General features: G+C 40.1%; 1 protein-coding gene and 2 pseudogenes across 2 annotated transcripts in view; 1 reads left to right on the top strand and 2 right to left on the bottom strand.

Annotated features, from left to right (window-relative positions):
- MGAM (maltase-glucoamylase) overlaps positions 1 to 24,566 on the top strand; it is a 223,086-nt gene that overhangs the window by 131,320 nt on the left and 67,200 nt on the right. Inside the window, exons 15-23 of one of the 2 annotated variants that reach the window (XM_037835989.1) lie at positions 5,256 to 5,373; positions 10,254 to 10,425; positions 10,993 to 11,109; positions 16,172 to 16,326; positions 16,460 to 16,544; positions 17,476 to 17,532; positions 18,030 to 18,154; positions 18,962 to 19,050; positions 19,848 to 19,897. In XM_037835989.1, coding sequence (XP_037691917.1) covers positions 5,256 to 5,373; positions 10,254 to 10,425; positions 10,993 to 11,109; positions 16,172 to 16,326; positions 16,460 to 16,544; positions 17,476 to 17,532; positions 18,030 to 18,154; positions 18,962 to 19,050; positions 19,848 to 19,897 — 968 coding nt within the window. The remainder of the gene's footprint in view (positions 1 to 5,255; positions 5,374 to 10,253; positions 10,426 to 10,992; positions 11,110 to 16,171; positions 16,327 to 16,459; positions 16,545 to 17,475; positions 17,533 to 18,029; positions 18,155 to 18,961; positions 19,051 to 19,847; positions 19,898 to 24,566) is intronic. The other variant, XM_037835992.1, reaches the window with a different exon arrangement.
- Positions 13,806 to 15,923, bottom strand: LOC119534740 (annotated as a pseudogene).
- LOC119534004 lies at positions 20,900 to 22,924 on the bottom strand (annotated as a pseudogene).

Raw genomic sequence — 24,566 nt, 5'->3', positions numbered from 1 at the left:
TGGTTCCCTTTTTGCTGCCATAATCCAAAGGCAAGCATGTGATAAAAGTTGTTAGTCTGAACCTGGCTGCCTCCCGTGGCTGTGCTACTTCTCTAGAGTTCGTCTTCCATCCTGTTCACTTCCTCCAAACCCCTCGTACAGGTTGTTAAATTTTAAACTTTATGACACTTTCAGAACACTTCAAGCTACAAACCACCTTTTATTGAAATAAATTTGTAATTTTAACTTTTTCTTTTCTTTTTTTAGTTCTTTAGTAATAGCTTAAAGCGTCAATTGTTCCTTTTAGTCTTTCCTATTTATAGTTTCCATTTCTAATCAAGGCCTATTTTCCAGTCCCTGATTTTGAAAGAATGTTGGGGGAAGCAGTATATAATGGGCTATTTCGTAAAAATAAATAAACCCAAAATCTCAGAGGATTAATGAAACAAAAGTTTATTTTTTTCTTATATAATACATAGTCTAGTGAGTGATGGATGGCTCACATCCAGAGACTCCAGGATCTAATTACTTCCATCATCTGGTTCTCCCATCTCATAGTCCTTTGCTTCCAGCTTCATGGGTGAAACGGAGCGTGTGGAGGGAGGTTTTTGGACAGGCATGGAAATAGGTTTATCCAATTTTCCCACGTTCCTTTGGCCAGAACCAATCACATGTCCTCAGTTTAACTTCAAGAGAGAGTGGGAAATACAATCTTCCCATATGCCCTGGAAGAAGAAACAGGCTTGATGAACATCTGGCCAATCTCTGCTAGTTTCTTCTAGTTTGTCCACTTTAATTGCACCCCTTGGACCAAAGTTTAACTGTTTCTTTTGTCCTTTTTGGTCACTTAAGGAGTCAAAAACTTTTCTTAGAGGCATTTCAACTTCAAAGCATTTAACTCTTTGCCAAATCTGTTGAAGCAGTTATATGGTTCCCCAACTTATTCTTTGTTCCTCTCTGATCCATCTATGTTCTAGGAACCTCTGTATTCTGGGTCAATTTATCAAAGTCTCTCTTAATCTTCTTCTTGACCAAAACTAAATTTTCTTTGTTTTTATTAACAGAAAACTGCAATCCTATCACCTTCTACTTTTTTTCTGGCAGGCACTCCATTCCCTACCCCCAGCATTTTGTTCACCTACATATGACCCATCACTTTCCCCTGTCGCTGGGCTTCTCACCTTTTAAGAATTCAGAATTTTTAGAAGTGCATCTTACCTTTTCGGAATTTAGCATGATAAAAATTTAGGTACAATCACCTTTGAATATGGGAACATTTTAGTATCCTTTTTTTTTCTCTTTTGAAATAATTTCAAACTTATAGGACAGTTTCAAAAATAGCACAAATCCCATAGAAAGAATTCCAGCAGACCCCTTTTCCCCCAACACCAGATCCACCAATTTTAACACTGTCACATTTGCTGTATCATGCTATGTATCTATGTCTGTCAGTCTGTCTGTCTATATCTATCTATCTATCTATCTAATCCATCTATTTTCTGAACATTTAAGCATAGTTTGTATATATCGTGCTCCTTGAAGACTTAATGCTTCCATGTACATTTCCTAAGAACAAGGATATTCATTTATGTAGTGAACTTAAGTGCAATTATCAAATTTAAGAAATTTAACATTGTTGTAAAGTTCACAGACTATATTCCAATTTTTATATTCCCCACTAATTCCTTTTGAGTCTTCTCTTCTTAGATCTCATACAGAATCACAATTTGCATTTAATTGTTGTCACTTTAGTTAATCTTCATTCCCTTTTTTAAAATGTGGAAACATATTTATAACATAAACTTTCCCATCTCAACCACTATCAAGCATACCATTCAGTGGGATTTATCACTCTCACAATGTGGTGGTGCCCTCACCACCATTCATTACTAGAACTTTCCCATTACCCCAAACATTAACTTGCCAAACCACCAGCCCCTTCCCTCGGTTACCTGTACTCTACTTTCTGTCTCTAAGAGTTTGTGTATTTTCTGATATTTTTTGTGATTACCATGGGACTTAAATTTAGCATCCTAAATCTACAGCAATCTCATTTGGTTTGATACCAATTTAACTTCAATAGTATATACAAATTATATTTTCATACCCATCTGTGCACCCACTTTATGTAGTCCTTATCACAAATTACATATTTGCACATCATGTGCTCCAGACCACTGATTTATCATTACATTTTATGCATTTGCCTTTTAGATTCTGTGGGAAGTAAAAAGTAGAGTTACAAATAAAAAATATAATAGTACTGGCATTTATATTTATCCATGTTTTTATGTTTATGGGAGATCTTTATTTCTAATGATTTCTTTATGATCTAGTGTCTAGTGTCCTTTTGTTTCAATCTGAAAAACTCCCTGTAGTATTTCTCTTCCTGTAGGAAGTAAAAAGTGGAACTTCAAACAAAAAATACAACAGTACTGGCATTTCTGTTTACTCATGGCATTATCTTTACCAGAGATCTTTATTTCTTTATGTAACTCCAATCTATTGTCTAGTGTTCTTTCCTTTCAATCTGCAGAATTCCCTTTAGCATTTCTTTTGTTTCTCTGGGAATGTCTTAATCTCTCTCTCATTTTTGAAAAACAGTTTTGCCAGATACAGAATCCTTGGTTGGTAATTTCTTGTTTTTAGCATTTTAAAGATGCTATCCCACTGCCTTATTGCCTCTATGGTTTCAAATGAGAAAACAGCATATAATCTTATTGAGACTCTCTTACATGTGACATGTTGCCTCTCTCTTGCAACTTTCAGAATTCTTATATTTTTGGCACTTGACAGTTTGATTATAATATGTCATGGTACGGGTCTGTGTGTGGAGTTTATTAAGAATCTTGGATGTGTCTATTCATATCTTTCATTAAATTTAAGAAGTTTTTTTTAACCATTATTTCTCTGAATATTCTCTCTGCCCCTTTCTCTCTTTGTTCTTCTGGGCCTCTCACAATGTGTATACTGGTATGCTTGATGATGTCTTACAGGTCTCTCAGATTCCATTCACTTTTCTTCATTTTTTCCACCTTCTTCTCAGACTGAATGCTTTCAATTGTTTTGTGTTTAAATTCACTGATTATTCCTTCTTCCACCTCCAGTCTGCTTTTGAACCCCTCTAGAGAGTTGTTAATTTCTGTTACTGTGTTCTTCAACTCTATATGTTTTTTTTTATAATTTCTATATCTGTATTGATATTCTCTTTGAGTTCATGTATCATTTTTCTAATGTCTTTCAATTCTTTATCCATGTTTTTCTTTAGCTTTTGGAGCATATTTAGGACCATTTTTAAAAAGTCTTTGTTAAGTGGAAGGTATGTTCCTCATTGTTGATATTTTCTAAAGCTTTAATATTCTCCTTTGCATGGACCATAACTTCCTGTTTCTATGTAATCTTTTGTTTCAGCCTGGACATTTTAATATTTTAATGTGCTATCGGTAGAAATTCAACTCTGAGGCATCTGTTCCTTAAATTTGTATCCAACTGTATTATGACACACATTTCCTTGAATGACAAGAGTTGACAACAACAACAAGAACAACAACAAAAGAGAAGGACAAAAGGAAAACACCTTTGCCAGTCTTTGCAGATTAGCCTGTGCAAATGCTCTCCCTGAGAGCTTAGCTATACAATGAGTTTAGAGAATAGGTCAAGGGAAAAGCAAAGGGTCCTTCCTGGTCCTTTCTGTGCATGCATTTTGTCCTAGACATGTGAGTATGGCCCTAGAAAGTCCCCCATTTACATGGATACATATGTCCTTATTCCCCTAGGAAACAGAGTTTCCTTATGAACCAAGCAATACACTCTATATTTCACAGCCAGCAAAACTTTGCTCCAGGCAGCTGTTGATTTGACTATTCTACAGTGTTCTGTAGGTGAGCTCTGTGAGCTGTGTCTACATGCAGGGAAAGTTCTGGGAAGGCAAGCTTGTGATGTGTGTCCTGGTTCAGTCCCCCAGGCTTTCATCAGACAGACTTGCACAGTCATATATGCTTCTAGTGTGTGCCCAAGGGTTACTCTGCTCTCCCTGGAACTTACACAGACATATATGCTCCCAGTATGTGCAAAAGGATTACTCTGCTCCCCCTGGAACAGGGACCAGGAACCCACACTGGGAATGTGGGCTGGCTCAGTGCCATACTGGTGAAAAGATAAGGGAGGAGGCAGCATGGGCACCAGAAAGCCTACCATTTTTAAGTTGCCTTTTTCTTCATTTGGTACTCTCCCTTTTACTGAATTTCTTAAGCTGTTTTCTGGAGTTTTCAGAAGAATGTTTCTGCTAGTTCTTGCTGGTTGCTCAAAGCTTTTGTGGAGGGTGGAGACCAGGAGTATCTCATTTCACTGTCTTGATTGGGTGGGCTCCTGGTGTCCTTTCTTATAGATGAGTCATTATGAATCTCATCCTAAATAAAAAAATTAAAAAATAAAATGTTCATATTTTATAACAATTTAATGATCTGATTCCAAGCTCTGATTCAGTTGGGCTCATAGGAAAAGCTCAACCTCAATCATTCCTGGTTCCATCGCTTTCTAGAGTTGTGCCTCATACCAACGTCCTATGCAGGGGCAAGTCTTCATGGGAGGAACAGAAAAGCCCCCAAGTTATTTTTCCATAAATAGAGGAAGGGGAAGAAGGTGATTACAGGTAACATGGCAGCAACCATTTTAGGCATAAGAAAGGGAACATAGAGTATGGTGGAGACTCCTTGTTCATGAAGCCACCCAAATGTCACATCGCATCAAAAAAAAAGTGTGACTGGTGTATGAATGTCTGTAATATGAAAGCGAAAATGTTTCCTTTTAATGCCTTCATACCTGTACTTTGTACAATCAATTCTTCTTGATTATACATGTGTAGATAAACACATATATAATGTGTAGATATGTGTCTTTATATTTAATCTCAGATCTGCCTCCCATTGTTCTGAGCGTATTTCTCAATTGCCTCCACTCACCACTATTCTTTGTGAGCCTAGGGGATGCAAATTAATTTTCTAAAAGCTCTTGATTTTGAAATAACTTCAAACTTACATAATAGCTGCAAAAAACACACAAAATCCACAAATTAATTTTAATGATCCATCTCAGTGAAGGGCTCAGTTTAGGTCCCAGGCAGGAAATATTTGGGAAAGCATCTAAAACATAGTGTGGACTTTGTCAGGCGGAGATTGGTGGGGAAAGTACAGTTACCAGGAAGAAATTGATAGATGGCTGTTTTGTTAAAGTTGGTTGATGAGAGAAATGCTTAACTGATGGCTGTTTCCTCACAGGAATTCTGGACCGCTTGCTTTTTGCGAGAACCCTCTGCATGGAAACGGAGTTTTACTGGGGCCTTCACTATGATGTCCACAGCTTGTATGGCTACTCCATGGCAAAAGCCACAGACAGGTAAGGATTTAGTTTTTTCTCTAATTTCAGATTTGGGGAATTAGGGGATGAAGGTTTCTCTTCTCTTCTATAAGTATATTTTTCAAATACTTTCTGTGGTTACAGAGATATAGAAACTCTGGTCTTAACAGGGTGCTTAATGGGTCATCTCATCCAACCCCTTGGTTTCTATGCAGGATTGGTTCTGATTGGCTTATGGCTAAGGGGCTTCATCATTTCAAGGTCACTAATAGGCAATAATTAACAAGGTATTTAGAGTCCCGGACTGGAAATCAGCTCTTGCTTGGGACCTGTTACTGAAGGTGCTATGGTCATCACACTAGGGTTGTCAGGTATAGCAAATAAAAATTACCAGTTTAATTTACTGTATGTACTTATACTAAAAAAGTTATTCATTGTTTATTTGGAATTCAAATTTAACTGGGTCTCCTCTATTTATCTGGCAATGGTATACCACGCCCTCCTTGCTTTGTTCTCCACTGGTCTCCTCATTCTCCCTCTCTCCTCTGCCCTACTTCAAGCACACACACACGCACACACACGTACACACACACACACACACACATCACCCATTTAGAAAGTCTCACAAGGGAACAGATGCTTTCTGCCAAGCATTTAATCCTTTCCATACTATGTCACATGGTGCTGACAAAGATTTTTGCCAAATTTTTGTAAACTGAGGAAATGCTTTACCCACCTAGTTCCTTCATCATACCTAAGAGGGCAAAAAATTCTGGTTTAAGCTTAAGAAGATTTTAATTTTAGATTTGCAATGTAGAGTGAAGCATTCAAAGATGTGTTGGGGGATCTTCCAGTGGCTTAGGAAAGAATGCCATATTCTTTCTCTGCTTGTTTCCATTTGTCTTAGTGTTTCTAGTATTCCATGGTGGAGAATAGGGACTGGAGAACTTTGATGTGCTTATAGGACATCTCTCAGTCTTTATCTTAATTGACTTCTCTGTGGGTTTTGACACCATCAACTACTCCTCTGTTGAAACTCTGCTCCTGGCACTCTTTCTCTCTTTCCAACTGTTCATTCTAAATCTCTATATCTGGATCTACTCCCTCACCATTGATAAGTCTTAAGAGTCAATCCTTGGACTTCTATTTTCATTGTATGCTGACACATAGGTAGTTTATTCCTTTACATGTTGTTTACTATACCTTATTCTGATTATTTAAAAATCTATAATTTCAGTTTAAGTCTCTCCCTGATTTTCAGACCCAAATACAAAAACCACCCACTGACCTTCTCCACTTGGAGGTCTTATAGTACCTCAAATACTATTCGCTTTGCTCTGCTACCTGTTTTTCACACCTTCACATGTAATCAACCCCCAATACCTTGAGTCAACATTTGAATCATTTCTATAACCTTCACTTTTGGTTGACACTGACACTTCTAAATTGAGGGCATCATCATCAGCTCTCATATTAAGTATTACAGTAGTCTCATGACTAATCTCCCTAACTAATCAATTCCCCCACTAATCATTTCTCTACCTTTGCAACTGAAAGTGTGGTGCAAGGACCAGCCACATTGGCAATTACCTGGAAACTTAATAGAAATGCAGCATCTTGGGCTTTCCCCCAGATCTTGGGAATCAGAATCTGCTTTTCAACAAGATCTGTAGGTGTTTTGATTATATGTTAAAGTTTAAAAAGCACTACTCTACATTGTTGTCAAAGTGATCTGTTTAAATCACAAATCTTCTCATTTCTCTCCCCAGTGTTAAATTTTTTGTGGCTTGATGTTTCCTATTCAATAAAAATTCAATCACCTAAGCATAACTCATAAGGTACTTCATAATCTAGTCCTTTCTTAATATTTGTATTTTTCTGTCTCCTTTGCTACTCTCCTCCTCATACTTTATGCTCTGGTAATAAATAACTGCTTCTTGTTCCCCAAGTCAAAATGCTATTTCATTCTTCTATGCCTTTGCATGCACTGTTCACCCTCCATGGGATGGCCTTGCCTGTCCTCTCCATTTTGCAAACATCCACTTATCTTAAAAACCGCATCTCAGGTGTCAACTCTTCAAACCTTCCTGATACCTCTAGGAAAAGATGATTTCTCCCTTGTTTTTGCTACCCTTGTTCATAATATAACACACTTAATATGCAATGATATTGCATTTTTGATTTTTAGATGCTCACTTTTTTCTTGCTGGACTATAAGTTCCCTGAGGGCAAAGTTGCCCCTGTTCCTTAGCTTTACGAATAGCTGCCTACCAAAATCATGTTTGTTAACTAAATGCTTGGCCTGAGAAAGAAAAGAAGTATAGAGATGGACACATAGAGGACCTGATGAATTAGAGCAGAATCTGTTCCTGTTTTCTTTTCCAACAGCATTTTGCCTTCATGACACTGTATTATGCTGGAGTGTTCAGGTGCGAGAGAGAGACCTTGTCCAGTAAATGAATGCTATTATTTCAATTAAAAAACCTTCAAAAAAGAAGAATATCTCTGATTTTTTGTGTTCTCTTTTTTGACCTCTCCTCACTCTACCTTTCCTGGAAAATGAACTAGATGAATAAGACTCAGTTTCTTCATCTGTAAATTGAGAGACTTGGATTGATGTTCCCTGAATTTCCCTCCTATTCTGACATAGTTTGATTTTGAAATGCTTTCATCTGACAAAGGAAGGTGGAAGGGAGAGAATGAATGATGGGGACAGTAAGAAAGAAAAAGGAAGTTCAAGAGGGGAGCAAGAGGGACATATTGCTTTATTGCTTGTGTCTCCATATGACAAAAGTGTTACAGGTCACGACAGGGTTGGTTAATATATTCTAACAGCCATGAGTAATAGTTAAAGGTAATTACAATTGAGTAAATAGTAGGTATCTTTGTAACTTCTCCAGATCAGGCAGCATTGGCCCGAGTTCCTAGACAACAGTGCAGATAAATGGACCTTGTCCTTTAAGCATGAGGCAGAATTGGGTTGGAAAAACTGATAAGGTTTTCCCTCAGTGGGATCTGGACACCAGTTGAACTTAATTCACAGGCCTACTGAATATTTGTGTCAACATGAACTGGAAGTATAGTTTGAGGACAATGGATAGATCCTACTGGTCCTATTAGGGAATGAAACTCACCTTCCTAGAGACTGAAAGCAGAAGGAAATCAGAGATAAGAGATCAGGACCTGTCCATGAATAGGGGGTTGAAAAAAGGAACTCTAGACTTAAGAATCTCTGAATAAGACTTTCCCTCTAAGCTGGAAAAAACCAGACAGTTATCTAATCTATGTTACCATAACAGCCTGCGTCTAAATAAACTGTAACCTCCGGTATCTTCGTGCCTGTTTCGGTTTCACTTGACATGACCCGAAAGTGTTTCTCTCATAACAATGACTGCAGAGTGCAATAGACCCTCCAGTCAGTGGTAATAAAGGCAAAGTATCTGCTGGTCTGTATCAGAGAAAATGTGGGGTTAAGAATTGAGGATTGAGTCCTCCTCTTCCCTCTACACCATCTCCATTTTTGGTCAATAAATTACCTGAATGGAGCACTTCACTTTCTTAAACCAGTCTTCTGTTTCAGAATTTTCTCCTTTTTGATGTTATAAGTCATTCTGCATTTGTAGAGTCCCCATAACATCCTTAGGAATATGTAGTAGGGAGTCTGTGAGGAATCACTTAGGCCTGAGGTTCTACAGTTGTTGAGAGAGGATTTAAGACAAGATAAACTTGCCTCAGTCCTTGTACTGGAAGAAAAGATAGAAGAGTTGCCTGCACTGAGCTAGTAGCCATCATGGCTCAGGTGTCACCTCCAGGTAGGTGTGTTGTTCAATTTTGGAAGCTAAAGGAAGGAGTGGACTGTTTGGTCTAGAGGGAGAAGGAAGGGAGAGGTGAATTGGAAAAGCACCTATGGAAAAGGGTGTTCATGGGGCCAGGGCTCATGGTTATCTCTACCACTCACGTATCACCCCGGCTCCTCAGACTCTTACAGGCAGAGAGCATGCTGCAGATGACCAACAATAAAGTCCTGCATTGAGAAAAAAAGGTGTTCTGAGTAAAGGTTAGGTAAACAGCCCACATCCAGCCATATGGCATCCCATCCTATCCCACCTCCTCCCTCCTGAAGTAATTATCATCCTGAATTCCATGTTTATAATTCCTTCTGCTTTCCTTTCTAAATAGTTTTATTTTATCTGTAGTATACTAACTACTATATACAATACAATAAAATAATGTTTTCTATTTGTGTTGTTTTTAACTTTATAGAGTATTATATTTCAGCTTTTGAGACTTACTATTTTTAATTGATATTATTTGGCTTAGATTAAGGTGTGCTAAAATTGGGAATTGCTAAGAATGAGTTCTGAAGATTGAGAGGAATCCGGGTGCCTGGCGCCCAGCTGGCGTACTCACCCTCCTCTTGGGCAAGCAGAGAGCACAGGACTCCAACCTAAGCTGGCGTTGTGATAAACAGGATTATGCACATGCAGCAAGGCATGGACCAAGGGATATTAGAAAAAACTTTGTCTTAGAGGGAGACGCTTAGGCCAAGAACAAAGACACATTTCTAATGTAGTGTCACCCAAAGGGGCTAGACCTCAACTATATCCAACAAGATGGAAAAAACATAATTGGGGATAGGAACCTAGAGAAATTCCTTGGCGGGGATGGGGTGGGGTGGGGAGGATGGGATGGAAAGCAGAGGCTTGTGCTGTAGAGGGAAAGAAGCTCTTAAAAATTCCAAATTAATTTGAACACCTGGTAAATGTTCATGACACCTAGATTCTTTTTTCTTTTTTTTTTTTTTCTCAGTTTGGTTGGGAAGCCCTTGGCTTAATATAAGTATACTTTACTTACATATTAGTATAGGGGGTGTCCATTCACAGTTCACCTCACATTCAACCAGCTGTATACCTTTGCAGAGCCTTGGAGACTGTCCTCCTCAAGAAAAGGAGCCTCATCTTATCCCGTTCAACTTTTGCTGGGTCTGGCCAGTTTGCTGCTCACTGGTTGGGGGACAATGCAGCCACATGGGATGATCTCCGATGGTCCATCCCCAGTATCCTGGAGTTCAACCTATTTGGTATCCCCATGGTGAGCCTTACTCTCAACCAAAGGACTTTCATCCTTTGTCCTTTGGCACTATTTCCACTACCAGTGTTTGGGGGTGTCTTATAATTAAGGAAGATGTGTCCACCTTGATTTTTATTGGTGAAATCAATTTCTGCATGTGATCTGAGCTGCTTTGTGACAGTTGGGTGGTAAAAGTTGACTACCAGGCTTTCATCCATGGAATCTCTGGGGTTATAAAGGAGATACCATAAGTAAAATGTATCATTGTCAAAGAAAAATCTCATCAGGAGAGTACCAGTGAATAAGAAAGTATGAAATTGGGAACTAAATATTGAGGAAAAGCCCTTGGTACATGGATCATTGACTGCAGCACCATCCAGTCTTCCCCAGCCTTGGTCTGTTCTGTGACGTGTACTTGCTTGTTCCCCTCGTGTGGTTGGGAGCTTGCCCCTGGGAGACTGAAATTTCTTTAGCCGCAGGAATGATGGGAATAAGAGATTCTCTTTTCCCTCATCATACAGATACACATTTAGTGTTTTCACTACTCTCATTGACCACTGTGCTTGTATATATATGTTCATTCTCCAGGTGGGTGCCAATATCTGTGGTTATAATAACAATGTCACAGAGGAGCTCTGCACAAGGTGGATGCAGCTTGGAGCATTTTATCCATTATCAAGGAATCACAACGGGCCTGGGTTCAAGGTAAGGTCCCAGGAGAAATAATGGTAACTTCTTGGACTTTCTGATTTACTTGACCTCAAGAGGAGTTGAGGAAAATCCTACAGGTCCTAAGTGCATGGGCAGAATAGGTAAACTTTGGGTGAGAGGCCTGAAAAGCAGGGTATTTTGGGGTAGGGGTGCAAGGGAAGGGGTATGAGTATATTGAGTGGTTTTATTATTGGAAACTTACTGACAATGGTGAGAAGTTTTGGAAAAGTTTCTCTGGTGCTGCTATCACTTCTGCTACCACCTTACATAAGATGGGATAATTGAAGTGCCCCGATATTTCATTTCAGTTAATGTAAGAAAAAGTATTTATACATATGGGGGAGCAAGGAGGAGGAATTGGGTGGAAGGCAGACCAGCAATCTGAGACTTTTTTACACTTTGTTTCATCATTCTCTCCTTCCATGGATGGTTTGGGAGACCATCCCCACTATTTCTCATGTCGTTTTTAATCCTTACCCATCCAAAACAATATTTGCAAGGGACCAATTTATAGAAGTGGGCTGTTTTGAAGGGCCTCTCCCTTTTAAGAAGATAATCACGGTGATGGCCGGAGCAAGTAAGGTGAGATATCCTTTCTTCTAATGAAGTAGTCCACAATCGATATGTTTCAAGTCAAGTAGTCTAGCTTTTAATAGGCTCATTAGAGTAACAGAATGATCATTTTAGCTCCTGCTCTTGATTTTATACAATGACATGTCTCTAACCTTGGAAGGGATAAACGGTCAAACCTTCAAAGTATTTTAGCCCAGGGCCATCCCATTACCTGCTATCTAGAAAGGAAGAAACAAATTTCTGAACTTCTAAGTAGGGGGCTAGGAGGATATAGGGGGGACATTCTTCATGTAGAGATGACCTCAAAGCCTCCTTACATAGATACAAGGACACAGATAACTCAAGTGACTAAGTTAAAGTGACAGTCTGTCTTCTGAACTAGGGCTGTCCAAGAGAATATAATGAGAGACATATATGTAACTTATAATTTTCCAGTAGCCATATGAAACAAGTAAAAAGAATCAGGTGAAATTAATTTTAGGAATATGTTTTATGCAATTCAATAAATCCAAAATGTCATTTTAACTTGCATTCAATAGAAAATATTAATAATGAGATTTCATACTTTATTTCATATCAAGTCTTCAAAATTCATTGTGTATTTTGTTCCTGGGGCACATCTCAATTTGGGTGCCAAACTCTCAATGATTAAAGTGAAATGTAGTCCTACCAAAACAAAGTTGCATTTAATGGAAAAAATATTTTATATTGATCCAGGTTTTAGATTTATATTTAAGTTAATTAAAATTAGATAAAATTAAGTTTACTTCTGCAGTCTCTCTAGACACATTTCAAGTATTTGATAGCCCCATGTGGTTTGTTGCTACCATTTTAGACACATAGCCTAGACTTTCTCAATTGGAGACCAAGGTGATGGAGTCTGTGGGATATTATTCTCTGGTGTTTGGCCTCAGGGTTTTCATGAGACTTAGATTAGGGGCAGGGAGTAGTCTCACGGAGTCATTCTGTTTTGAAGGGGCGAATCAGAATTGCAGAGAGTGGAAGAAAGGAATAAATTCAGATTATGTCCTCTAAAATTCAGTCTCAGCAATACAGTACAGGAGGACAGGCCTAAATATTGCATGCATATCTTTCACATGTCTCATATTGCAAGGGGAATGAACAAAATGAATTCCCACCATTGAAGGAGAATCTGTCACAGGGTCCTAGGAAAATTAGATTGCCCTTCTAAAGGATTCTATCTTTGCTCTTGAATAAAATCTGCCAAAAGCAGTCTCTCTGACTTCTTTGTGCATTGTATATTGAAGAACAAATAAAGGTCTTCAAGATAAGGAAAATAAAATGAATTTTTATGGGGAAAACATTGCAGATAAAACTAGATATTAGACCTTATGAACATGATTAACAGCACTAAATTATATATCTGAATATGGTTAAATAGGGAAATGTTAGGTTGTATATATGGTAACAGAATAAAAAAAAATTTTAATCCATGGAACTGCGCTATACAAACAGTGAACCCTAAATTAAACTATGGAGTATAGTTAATACGATTATAAAAATGTGCTTTACTCGATTGTAACAAATGTACCACATCCATGCAAGGTGTTAATAACAGAGTGGTTTATAGGAATCCTGTATTTTTTGCATGATTGTTCTTCAAACCCACATACACCAAAAACAGTAACAACAACAATAACTAGATACTAGAATTTTAAAGTTTTGAATTCATAAAAGTGCAAGGAAAAGGAAATGATGGATTGTGGATAATTGTGGTAGGTAATGGATTTCAAACCTTTTTATTTAGTAGTAGTACTATTATTATTTTGCCAAATGAAATGCTTTTCAAAATCTTTCTTTATATATAAATAAATTGAGAGAACAGGGGTCATGGCTGAAGGCCCACCCACCATGGCCTTTTCATCCTCATGGGAACCCTTAGAGCTTCCATAAACTTTAGTCAGAAGACTTGTGTCAAATTTAAATTCTGCCACTTGCTTGCAGTTCTACATTGAAAAAGTTATTTAATCTTTGATATTATTTTCTCATCTACAAAATGGAGATCTTTTCAGTTCTGTAAATACCATGATATTCTCTAAGTTGGTGAACATGGCTACTTTCATTTGAGAAAGCATTTTTTTTCTTTTTTTTTCTTTTCACTTTAAATACTTTATTGAAAGACAAAAGGTGTCAGTAACTACCATGGGGGAGGAAACTGACAATAAATAAGGGCTGAAAGGAAGGATCAAGGTAGGGCAGAGCAGGTGGAGGTGGGTGCTTTGTGATGGAAAGCTGTGCAGGGCAGCAGAACCAACCATAATAAGGCACAGGGTGTCCTGCCATTTGAGTCATGTGGCCACAGGGTTGGAGCAGACACGGGTGGGGCTGAGGGAGGTGCTCGAAGGTGTGGAAGGCACACTCATCATCCAGGCAGGATTCGTGGAAGCAGTGGGTGGCAGTCAGACATGCTTGGAGGTGCTGTTTCAGGGCCTGGGTTCAAGGGGCCAGACTGCTGGGGTCTGATTAGCCTGTTGTGGGGTCTCAGAGACTGGAGCGAGTGGATTGGGGGGCTGGCACAAAGTGGGTGTTGGGAAGAGAAGATCAGGCTGGTGGTTGCTGGACTCTGGACATCTGGGTTCCAGGGGGCAGACCTCTGATGCCCCGGGCTCTACCCTAGGATGGGGCTCTGAGCGTCCAGTCTTCCCCTGAGGGCTGGGCTGAAGGGGTCCAGGCTCTGCTGGAGGGCAGGGCTCTGGTACTTCAGGTGTTCCTGGGGTGAGTGCTCTGGTATCTCAAGCTTCCGCCTATGGCAAAACTCTGGGGACCCTGGCTCTGTTGGAGGGCAGGGCTGTGTCACCTCAGGCTCCACCCCAGAGCAGGGCTGTGATTCCCCACACCCCTCTGGAAGGCAGGGCTTTGGCAGCTGAAGGCTGCAGCAGTAGAGGAAAGTAAGAAGTCCCAGAATTATGCTCTGGGGCATTCTGAGCTCTTGAAATCTCAGCCAGTCAGGGCTGATGCTACGCCATATCCAGAGAGGAGCCTCAATTAAGGGGGGCATAATTGCCTTCTGCCAACCCCTCTACCTCCTGTCACAACAGCTGCTGCAAGATACTCATGCACTGCGTCTTCATATTGGGATGCAGTCCAGTAAAAATTGTCACTGGTGGTTTCCCAGTCCCCTCCTGCAGCCTTACACAAATCCTGATCAAACAACCATACTGCAATCTGCTCCCAAGCAGGGCAGGCTCTTCAGGGCAGGATGGAGGGGAAAGACCACTCACCCATTGGGCCTACTGAATTCTGAGGGCTGAAGGGAGGAGTCTGAACTGGCTTTTGGGGCAGATGGCCAGACGTCGCAATACTGAATATGAAGTCAGAGCTGAGGGTTGAGGAGAAGGTACATGCTGAGCCCATCCACAGGGTGAAGGGCGGGTGTCAGTAGATGGCACCACACGACCAGGCATGGGCCAGGCCACAGGGACAGGAAAGGACATCAGGCCATTGGGTGGGACTCACGGCTGTCCCTGGTGTGTGTTATCCCACAGATTTCTCTTAACGGTATCTGCTGGGCCGGACTGAGGTAGACCTGCACCTTCATCTGAGTTAGTCACAGCCTCATGTTCTCCTCCAGGAGAGAGGAAGCAGGCTGGGCTGGGCTCTTCAGGGGCAATCCTGAGGCCTGAAGTCCGGCTCCTGCCACCTGTCTCTCTTAAGCCCTGGAAAGTGGGGCAAGTCAAGGGGTGAAAGGAAGGTCCTGAGAGTGAAATCAGAGCCTCTAGCCTCTGGGGACACAAGGTCTGGCCATGCAGTCCTGGTCCCTTTAGTCTCAAGAAGGATCCAGTTGGTGGAAGAGAGACCTGGGGGCCGAATATACAGAGGCCTGGGCACCCTGGCCCCTCCGATGCTCCTTCCATGCCTCCCTCGAACCAGCACTCTCTGGTTCAGACTGGGTTGTCACCCCTGGGGACAGCTCTTAACCTCCACATCTGGTGGCCAGGGCTTCAGGGTCAGCCACAAATTCTATAGCCCCTGGAGCCTCTGTCTGTAGAGGAGGCCCAGGTCCTATATTCTGATCCCCAGGACTACCCATGAGCTCCTTCACGGGTTTCTGGAGCTGAATGCTCCCCATCAGACTCTGTTTTCTCAGGGTGGTGCATGACTTTTGGCCTGGAGCCTTCTGGGCCAACAAGGGGGCCTTGAATACTAAGTGGAGAATTCTGCACCAGTTTGCTTGGATCTTGGTTCTCATGGTTCAGGGTGAAGGGGTTGTCCATAGGGGGAGGCAGGCATCTCTGAGACAGTACAAGAATCCTGGCTGAGAGGATTTTTCATGGCTTGGAGTGAGATCATGATGGTTACAACTTCTTCGGAACTCCTTAGGGCTGCCCCTCTTTCTTCACTTTTTCTTGGATGCTCTTGCAGTCTGCAGAAGCACTTCCCCAGTTTGTGAGAAAGCTTTTTATCATAAGAGAACTTTTAACTATGATAAAAATGTTCAGTAAATGCTTATCTTTCCTCCTAGGACCAGGATCCTGCTGCCTTTGGTGACAACTCTCTGCTGTTGAATTCTTCCCGACATTATCTGAACATTCGTTATACGCTGCTGCCCTATCTCTACACTCTCTTCTACCGTGCTCACACCCTGGGGGAGACGGTAGCAAGGCCCCTTATGCACGAGTGAGTTTCCTGACCCCTAAAGTCTCCCTTTCAGATCATATTTTCACTGTACAACCTTGTCGCTGCCTAATATGCTATTGTTCTGTGTTGGAGGTTTCACCAGCCTCTCTGTGTTCTCTGCTCTGTTTTCTAGGTTCTTCCAAGACTCAGCCACGTGGGAGGTGCATGAGCAGTTCTTATGGGGGCCTGGACTCCTCATCACACCTGTTTTATATGAAGTATGTTTATAATCTAAACCATAGGGTGGTTTATAATCTAACCATGGATCTATAGCTTGTCCTCATGGATCTATAGCTGAATCAGCTAGGTCCTTAGTCACTATAACTGAAATTAAATAAAAATATGAATATAAATGAAAGGGAGAGAGAGGAAGAGAGGTCATGCAGTTTAGAAATTGGAAAAAAAAAAAATGTTTCTCTTGGTCCTACTGCTCTACCAAGCAAAAGGATTTCTACTTTGAAAAATCACCTTAAGGTCTGTGTTATGGGGCATATCGCCATGGCACTGATATGGGCTTAAATGCCCTGGTGTTTGTGGGCTCACCATCTGTCTGTGTTTCCTTTTGTTCAGAGGAGACTGTTCTTGGGGTTGGATTGGGAAGAGAGAATAGGCATGGAGAGGAGCAGTGCTGGGCAAGGGGGAAGCTGTTACTCTGAACCCAAGTATGAAGGACCAAAGGTATCCTACTGAACTGTGATTTGTGACAGTGGTTAAGTGGAAAAGTGGCATGGGAGGGATCAGGATTATGCTGGTCAGCTTCTAGACATGATAGAGCACCCATGGAATTTTGTCAAAGGTCTTTGCATTAATGTTCCAGTCATACCATCTGGTGGCAGATTACGCCAACCAGCAAGTGGACCTGTGGAAGGATCCTCTTGGGGCTTATTTGGCTCTCTTAGTCAAGCCCAGTCTCCTCCCACCTGTTGGATTACCTGAGTGACTCGGTGAATGAACATTCTTTGCTTCTCTGAGAAGCAGGATGGTGAGATGAAAAGTGCAGAAGCATGAAAGCAAAATAGCCTTTATTTCTAGTTAGAGCGCTTATCTCTATCTCTCAGGATTGTTCAGATGAGCAGCAGCAATGACATGTGGAAGTGCTTTGTAAATTGTAAAGGGCTGTGCTAATGTTACTCATTGTCATTTCCCCAGGGTGTGAACCAAGTGAAAGCGTACATACCGGACGCCATCTGGTATGACTATGAGACAGTAAGTAAGACAGTTCCTGTTGACCCAGAATCCTGCCCCTAGCAGAGGCAGCATGTTTGGGAGCTTGGAGTAGGAGAATATTTCAGGTTTGACATCTCATTGATTAGGATTTCTTTTCTGAGATGAAGGGATCTCCAAATGTGCCATGAAATAATTTGAATAACTGGAGTAGGTAATGAAAACTTTCATGATATCAACCTGGCTACTCTGCAATTATCAGAACCAGTGTTTGGCTGTGATAATGTAGAGGATGAAAGCCCAGTTGTAGAGTCACAACATGGTATAATGTAAAGAAGTGGGATGGGAGCCCCAAGACCTGGATTTGAGTTTTAGCTCTGTTATTAACTACCTGAATGTTTCAGGCAAGTTGCTTCACTTTAGTGGAGGACTTCATTTTTCTCTTCTTTAAAACAAGGCAACTGAACTAGATGATCTCCAACATCCTCCCTAGCATAAACAGCCAATTACCTGATTATTTTTTTCCTTTTGTTGATTAGGGGGTGGCGATCCAATGGAGGAAACAATCGGTACAGATGCAATTCCCGGGATGTAAGATAGGACTTCATTTGCGAGGGGGATACATATTTCCCACCCAGAAACCAAACACAACCACGGAGGCCAGGTAATCTCAATCTTCTAAAGTGTGAGGACTCTGATGCTCTAATGCGGCAAGACATTGTGGAAGAAGCAGACAGGGACTATGGGTAGATAAGCCAAGGGAAACATCTCCAGTTGTAATCATCCTCACCTCTTGTCAAGGTTGGTCCAAAATTGGCATCTTAGTCCTCATTCAGCAAGGGTCTCCACTATATTCCCATAGTCTTTCACTTTTGGATTGGACTTAGGTTATAGAAAGAACCAGAATAATCACTCATGAGGATTTCTCTGTGGCCAGAAATTGTAGTCAGGTAGATTCCCTAAGGCATGAAATAATGCAATTTAAAATATGACATAAGGACTGTCACATAAAAGACAAGATAGCATGGAAGTCTAGAACTCAGACTCTGGAGCCAGAGAGTTTGCATTCAAACCACAGCTCTGTCATGTCCTAGATGTGTTATCTTGTACAACCTTTTGTTTCTGTTTTTCATTGGTACACTGGAGATGATGATGTTTCTATTTCTTAGATTTATTAGGGGGGCTAAATGAGTAAGGTTCTTAGAAGTATGCCTGGAACTTGGTAAACTCACATTAAGTGCTAATTATTATTATTTTCACAAACATGGTCTACAGCAGGAGCTGTCTCCTTCCACCATTCTTCTTGTGCTCACTCACTACTAACCTTTTGCTGCCATCCCATGCCCGATTTCCACATTTCCATAAAAGAGTCAGTATCTACTCTATTTCTTAGATAGAACCTGGGATTATCTGTCCCTGGAGCATGAAGGGTATGGTTTAAAATACATCCATCTTTTCTTTTCCTTTACAGTCGGAAGAATTCCCTGGGACTTATTGTTGCCTTGGATTATAAGAGAGAAGCAAAGGGGGAGCTGTACTGGGATGATGGTGAATCTAAAGGTAGACTTTCTTGAGGTGTCATCACTGTCGTTCTCAGTGAAAATTAGTCATTATGGGCTGCCAAATCTGGCACTAGCACTGTTATTGTTGATTATTTCTATAGCTTAGAATCATCAGATTAAAACTCATTTTGAAAGTTCAGGTTATGTCAGTAAAGCACAATACATTAAAATAGACTTCAAATATGAAACTTTTATCAGCCCTACAAAGCAACAAACATAACTCAATTTAGTTTATTCTCTTTAATGGACATCATTACTAATACCAAGTAATATACTTTATTAAAAGCTTTGTAAAATACCACTTTGATTACTATTGGGGGAGAAGTATATAATTTGTGCAGCATGTTTTTGTGCTGTATGATTTCCATATAAATACCTTACATAAATTTATGGCCTGTTGGCCAGTGATTATGTAAAAATACTTCTCTGTGTAGAATTAACATTTATTAATACTTATTCAGTATTATTGTACTATGTGCTGGGGATATAAAGATAAATAAGACATAACCGTTATCCCTTGTAGATAACTTTACTACAAGTTTAAATGCATTAAATGCCTCCCCCTCCCCTGCACCAAAAAATGGTAGCACAAAGTGCCATAGACATTAAGAGGAGGGAGCAGTTATTGTGGGTTGAAGTGTTCCAGGAACCCTCCATGAAGGGCATGGCATTTGAAAAAAAATGGGTAGAGCTTGGATAAATAGCACTGGATGGCAAAGGCATTCCATATTCTGTGACAACACAGCTCCATCGCTTTCACCTAGTGATGGATATTCCTCTGTTTTCCTCTTTTAGATGCAGTAACTGAAAAGAAGTATATTCTATATGATTTTTCTGTTACATCTGTAAGTTTTGTTTTTGTTTTTTTTTGTTTTGTTTTTTTTGAGGAGCACACAATATGCTTTCTTTTATGTGATTGATTTTGAGGTTTTGGTTTATTATAGCTGTCTGACCATGTGGAATTGGAAGAGTGTTTGACTCTGATGGTCCCAGAAAGGATTCAAGTTAAAAATGAAAGCTTTAAATCTGTGTTAGACATATAAGCCTATAACAAAATCAATTTGAGTTTAGTGAAAAACTTGTTTTTTTCTGGGATAAAAATATTTTTGAGTTTTATGTGATGAGTCCTAGCTTCCAAGATGTGTCCTTGTTTGAGGAGGGCAAGTGAGGGTGGGGTGTAGGTGGAGGATGATGAGTGGTGAAGCACAATTCTGAGATACTTCCATAATGACCTTCCTTTCTAGCTCCTAAAACTTGGCCTTCGGCACAAGTGTCAAATGACGACTTTGAAAGTTTGGAGGACAGAGGAAGTTGCTTGCTTCATCTTTATTTCCAAGGGGATTGAGAGGACGAAAGACAGCAGGGTTAGCTGAGGATGGGAGAATTCTAATTTGGTTTCTTAGAAATCTGATCATGCTTGGACAGAGATTGTGTGTGTGTGTGTGTGTGTGTGTGTGTGTGTGTGTGTGTGTAGGAATCTCTCTCCCTAATTTCTTTCTTTGTTTGTTTCAAACTCCTAATAGTATTTTTTTTTATATATATATTCCAGGTAAAGGAATTTATTACATTTATATACTACATATGTTCAAGAACAAATAACTCATAATTTAGTAATGTCTTTTGGAAGGTGGGAGGGCTTTGAGTTACAACATAAGAATGTTATTTTTTTGATCCCTAAGTACACCAAAAGACTTTTGACATACACTTGTTTGGAGTTAGCACATGTGTGTTTTCTGGTTAAATATCACATGGAGATTACACATTTCACTCCAAAACAGATTCACTCAGATACTGGTATGTGAAATGACTGAGCTCTTTTTTCTCTTAAACTAAGCATGATCCTTCTGACTTCGCTCATTTGCCTTCTAGCAGCCTCCCCATGTTAGTCTTGCCACATGGTCAGTCTTCTGTTTGGTAGGTTTTATAAATCCTAGAAGTTCTAGTTCAGAGACAGCTCTAATAAACCGAGCATGGATAATGTCATTTGTTTCTTCTGAGATTGTGGAGCTTGCATCCATTTTTTCAGCAGCTGTCACAACTGTTGCAAAGGCCTCTGACCAATCCACAAGGTTGATTAGCCTGCTACACTCTAGGTGCAGTTTATATGCAGTGCAAATGTCTGGGGCAATATTTGGAATGCAGCTTTCTTCACTTTTCAAAGCTTCATTCTTGAGATGATAGTAAGGATTGTAGAGTGCAGTATGGAGGGCAATTCGTGGAGCAGCATTTAAGTGCTCACGCAGAGTGTGGGCAGCACTGAAGTACACCACCTCATGCAGAGGCTGTGTCTCTGGAAGCAGAAGGTGTTCTCTCACTAGGCTGTCAATGAAGTTCACAACTTTTTCTCTGAGTACTTCAAAATTAGTTTGCTTCTTACTTGTTCTTCTTAACTCCTTCATTTCCAACAAGGACTTCTAAAGGTGATAGAGGTCTGTCTTCTGAAGCCCCTTTGGCTGTGACCCAGAAGCATCTTCTTCCTCTTTGGCTTCATCAAGACACTGAAACTGGGCCAGGAACTCCTCTATTCTCTTTGCTATACTGCCAAGCTGCTTTCCAGAAGAGAACTTAAAAACCTTCAAACATTTCTGAAGTATGGTCATCAGCTCATCCTTTGCCAACATCCTCAGCAGCTGCAAGGCTGACGCATACTCCTCTGAATCCCATATGTTCTTTTCTAAACATGTGCAGTACAGCTCTCTAGTCTGTCGACCCAATGGGTACTTGGGAAGAGAAACGGTGAATTTATGAAGACATCTCAAAACCAGGAAGTAATTTGTATGGTAAACATGCAAATTTTCTAGTAATGACTGTGTTTCTTCCTTTAAAATTTTTTCATTGGTCAATAATGCAACTTGCTTTTCTGAAGCTTGCTTTTCCACATACCTTCTAAAAGATGGAAGACGTCTGATGTTTTCACATTGATTATCTGTTAAAAAACTTATTCTTCTCTTGGCCTCTGGGAGATTACAGCATAGAACACTGAGGGGCAGGGAATAGAAATGCTCTAACAGAGAAAGCTGAAGTCCTTTTATAAAGTTCTGAATTGAGAAATCATGATACAAAAAGATGTTGGTCAGAACCTGTAACACTTTTTCACTTAGTTTAAAAGGAAACTGAGTTGTAAGAAGTACCTTATCAAGTACTGTAGTCAGGTGCTCCTTGGAAGACAAAGATTGGAAGAGTTCTATACACAACAGAGATGATACTGCATGAGGAAGCAATCGGTGGATGATAATAGGAGAGGTGGCAATCCCAAAAATGAGTATTAGTGGAAATTCATGTAGATGTTGACTGCTGATAATTATGAAGTCTTGGAGTACTTTTGTGGTGAAGCTTTCCATATCTTTCAAGATAAGCACAACAGGAGGAGACTGCCATTGGCTAGAAGAAGTCCTTTTCTTGCTTGGCATTTTTGGGTCTGTCCTCTGTGTGACATTCATATACCAAGCAGAAACGGACTCCATTGAACAAAGTGTCTTTTTCTGGGTGACCTGAACACTTTCCTCTTCTTTGGATTCTACATCTGTACAGCAGTCAATCAACTGGGAAACCAGCTTTTGCAAGAAATGTTTTATATCTGGACAATCTTTAGCTTGCAATGAAACTACATATGGTGTAACATTATTTTGAAGGGTCTCTGTTAAACTTCTGAATGTTAAATCATGATCTGTTACATTAACACCTAGAACAAGAGCAGCAGCTGGAATTTCTCTGACTTTTATCTGGCTGCTCCAATCTCTTGAATTATTCTGGAATCCAGAATGAAACTTGTCCAGAAATTGAGTTAGACTGTCAAACAAGTTTTTATTTAATTCCTCTCGCAGTTGCTCAGTTTCAGATTTCATTTGTTGCCACATCAACTGGTAAGTCTCAAATCGAAGCTTACTGTCCTCAGACACATTTTTCCCTTTATTAAAATAGCCCTCTTGGACACGGAAGAGGTGGCCATGGTCCTAGTGGTCCACCAGTTTGCAGACACACTTGGGATTTCCCGCGCCTCCTAATAGTATTTTAATTAAACTTTTAATTTTGAGATAATTGTAGATTCACGTGTAGTTGTAAGAAACAATACAGAGAGATTCCTTGTGCCCTTTACCCAATTTCCCCAATTGTAATATCTTGCAAAGCTATAGCACAATATCACAACCAGGATATTGACATTGATACTGTCAAGATATAGCACCGTTTCATCACCACAAGGATCCCTCATGCTGTGCTTTTAAACCCATACCCACTTTCATCCTGTCTCTATCCCCTTCTTAATCCCTGGCAGCCACTAATCTGTTCTCCATTTCTATAATTTTGTCTCTTCAAGAATGTTACGTAAATGTAATCATACCAGTTGAAACCTTTTGGGATTGGCTTTTTTCACTCAGCATAATTCCCTCAAGCTTCATCTAAGCTGTTGCATGTGTCAATAATTTGTTTCTTGTTTTCTGCTGAGTAACATTCCACAGTATGAATGTACCACAGTTTGTGTAACTATTCACTCAGTAAGTGACATCTGCACTGTTTCTAGTTTGGAAATATTAAGAATAAAGTTGCTGTGAACATTCATGTATAGGTTTTTTTATTTTTATTTTTTTACAGACTGTATGATTTCATTTATATTAAGCTTAAGAATAGGCAAAACTATTTAGTAGTGATAATCAGGATAGTAGTTATCTCTAGGGGGTGATATTACCCAGGAAGGGGTATGAAGTTCTGGAACTATTTTATATCTTAATGTACATGATTGGATACAAAGGTGTACATATAAAATTTCATTGAGCTGAATGATTAAAATCAGGGCACTTTATGCCTATACAAAAAAAAAAAAAAAAAAAAAAAAAAAAAGACAAAACAAATGGATCTACCACTGGCCTTGTAGGAGTCAGGATGCTCTCAGCTGCCAGTAACAGCAATCCCACCTCAAACTAACTAACAACATCAGAGAATATTTTCACTCACATGCCTAGGGAGTTAACAAGATGGCCCAGCTTCAGGTTCAGTTTGATCTAACAATTCAACAATGTCTCCAAGTACTCAGTTGCTTTTCATCTTTCCCCTTGGCCATCTACAATGCTGGTTTTCCTTAAGCTGGCTCCTTAAGCTGGCTCCCCTTTTGACAGCGATACGGCTGTCAAAGAGGTTCATTCTCTCTCCCTCAAGAGACTCTGTTCTCTAAATTAGTTTCCTGTGGTTGCTGTAACAAATCGCTACAAACTTGGTGGTTTGAAACAGTAGAAGTTTAGTCTCTCACAGTGGAAGTCAAAAGTTCAAAATCAGGATCAATGGGCCATGATCAAGGCATTGGCAGGGCCACACTCGCTCTGAAGTCTCCACAGGAGAATCTGCTCCTTACCTCTTCCAGCTTCTGTGACTGCCAGCATTCTTTGGATTGTGACTATGATCTCTGTTTCTGTGGTCACATTTCTTTCTTCTTTGGCAAATCTACCTCTGCCTTCTTATCAAAAGTTCATGTGGCTAGAGTGATGTCATCAATATGGCAACATGAACAGCTTCTGAAAACTT

The sequence above is a fragment of the Choloepus didactylus genome, chromosome 5, assembly GCF_015220235.1.
Source record: "Choloepus didactylus isolate mChoDid1 chromosome 5, mChoDid1.pri, whole genome shotgun sequence".
Lineage (NCBI taxonomy): Eukaryota > Metazoa > Chordata > Mammalia > Pilosa > Megalonychidae > Choloepus > Choloepus didactylus.
The sequence above is the reverse complement of the archived record's forward strand: the minus strand, read 5'-3'. Positions and strand labels throughout refer to the sequence as shown.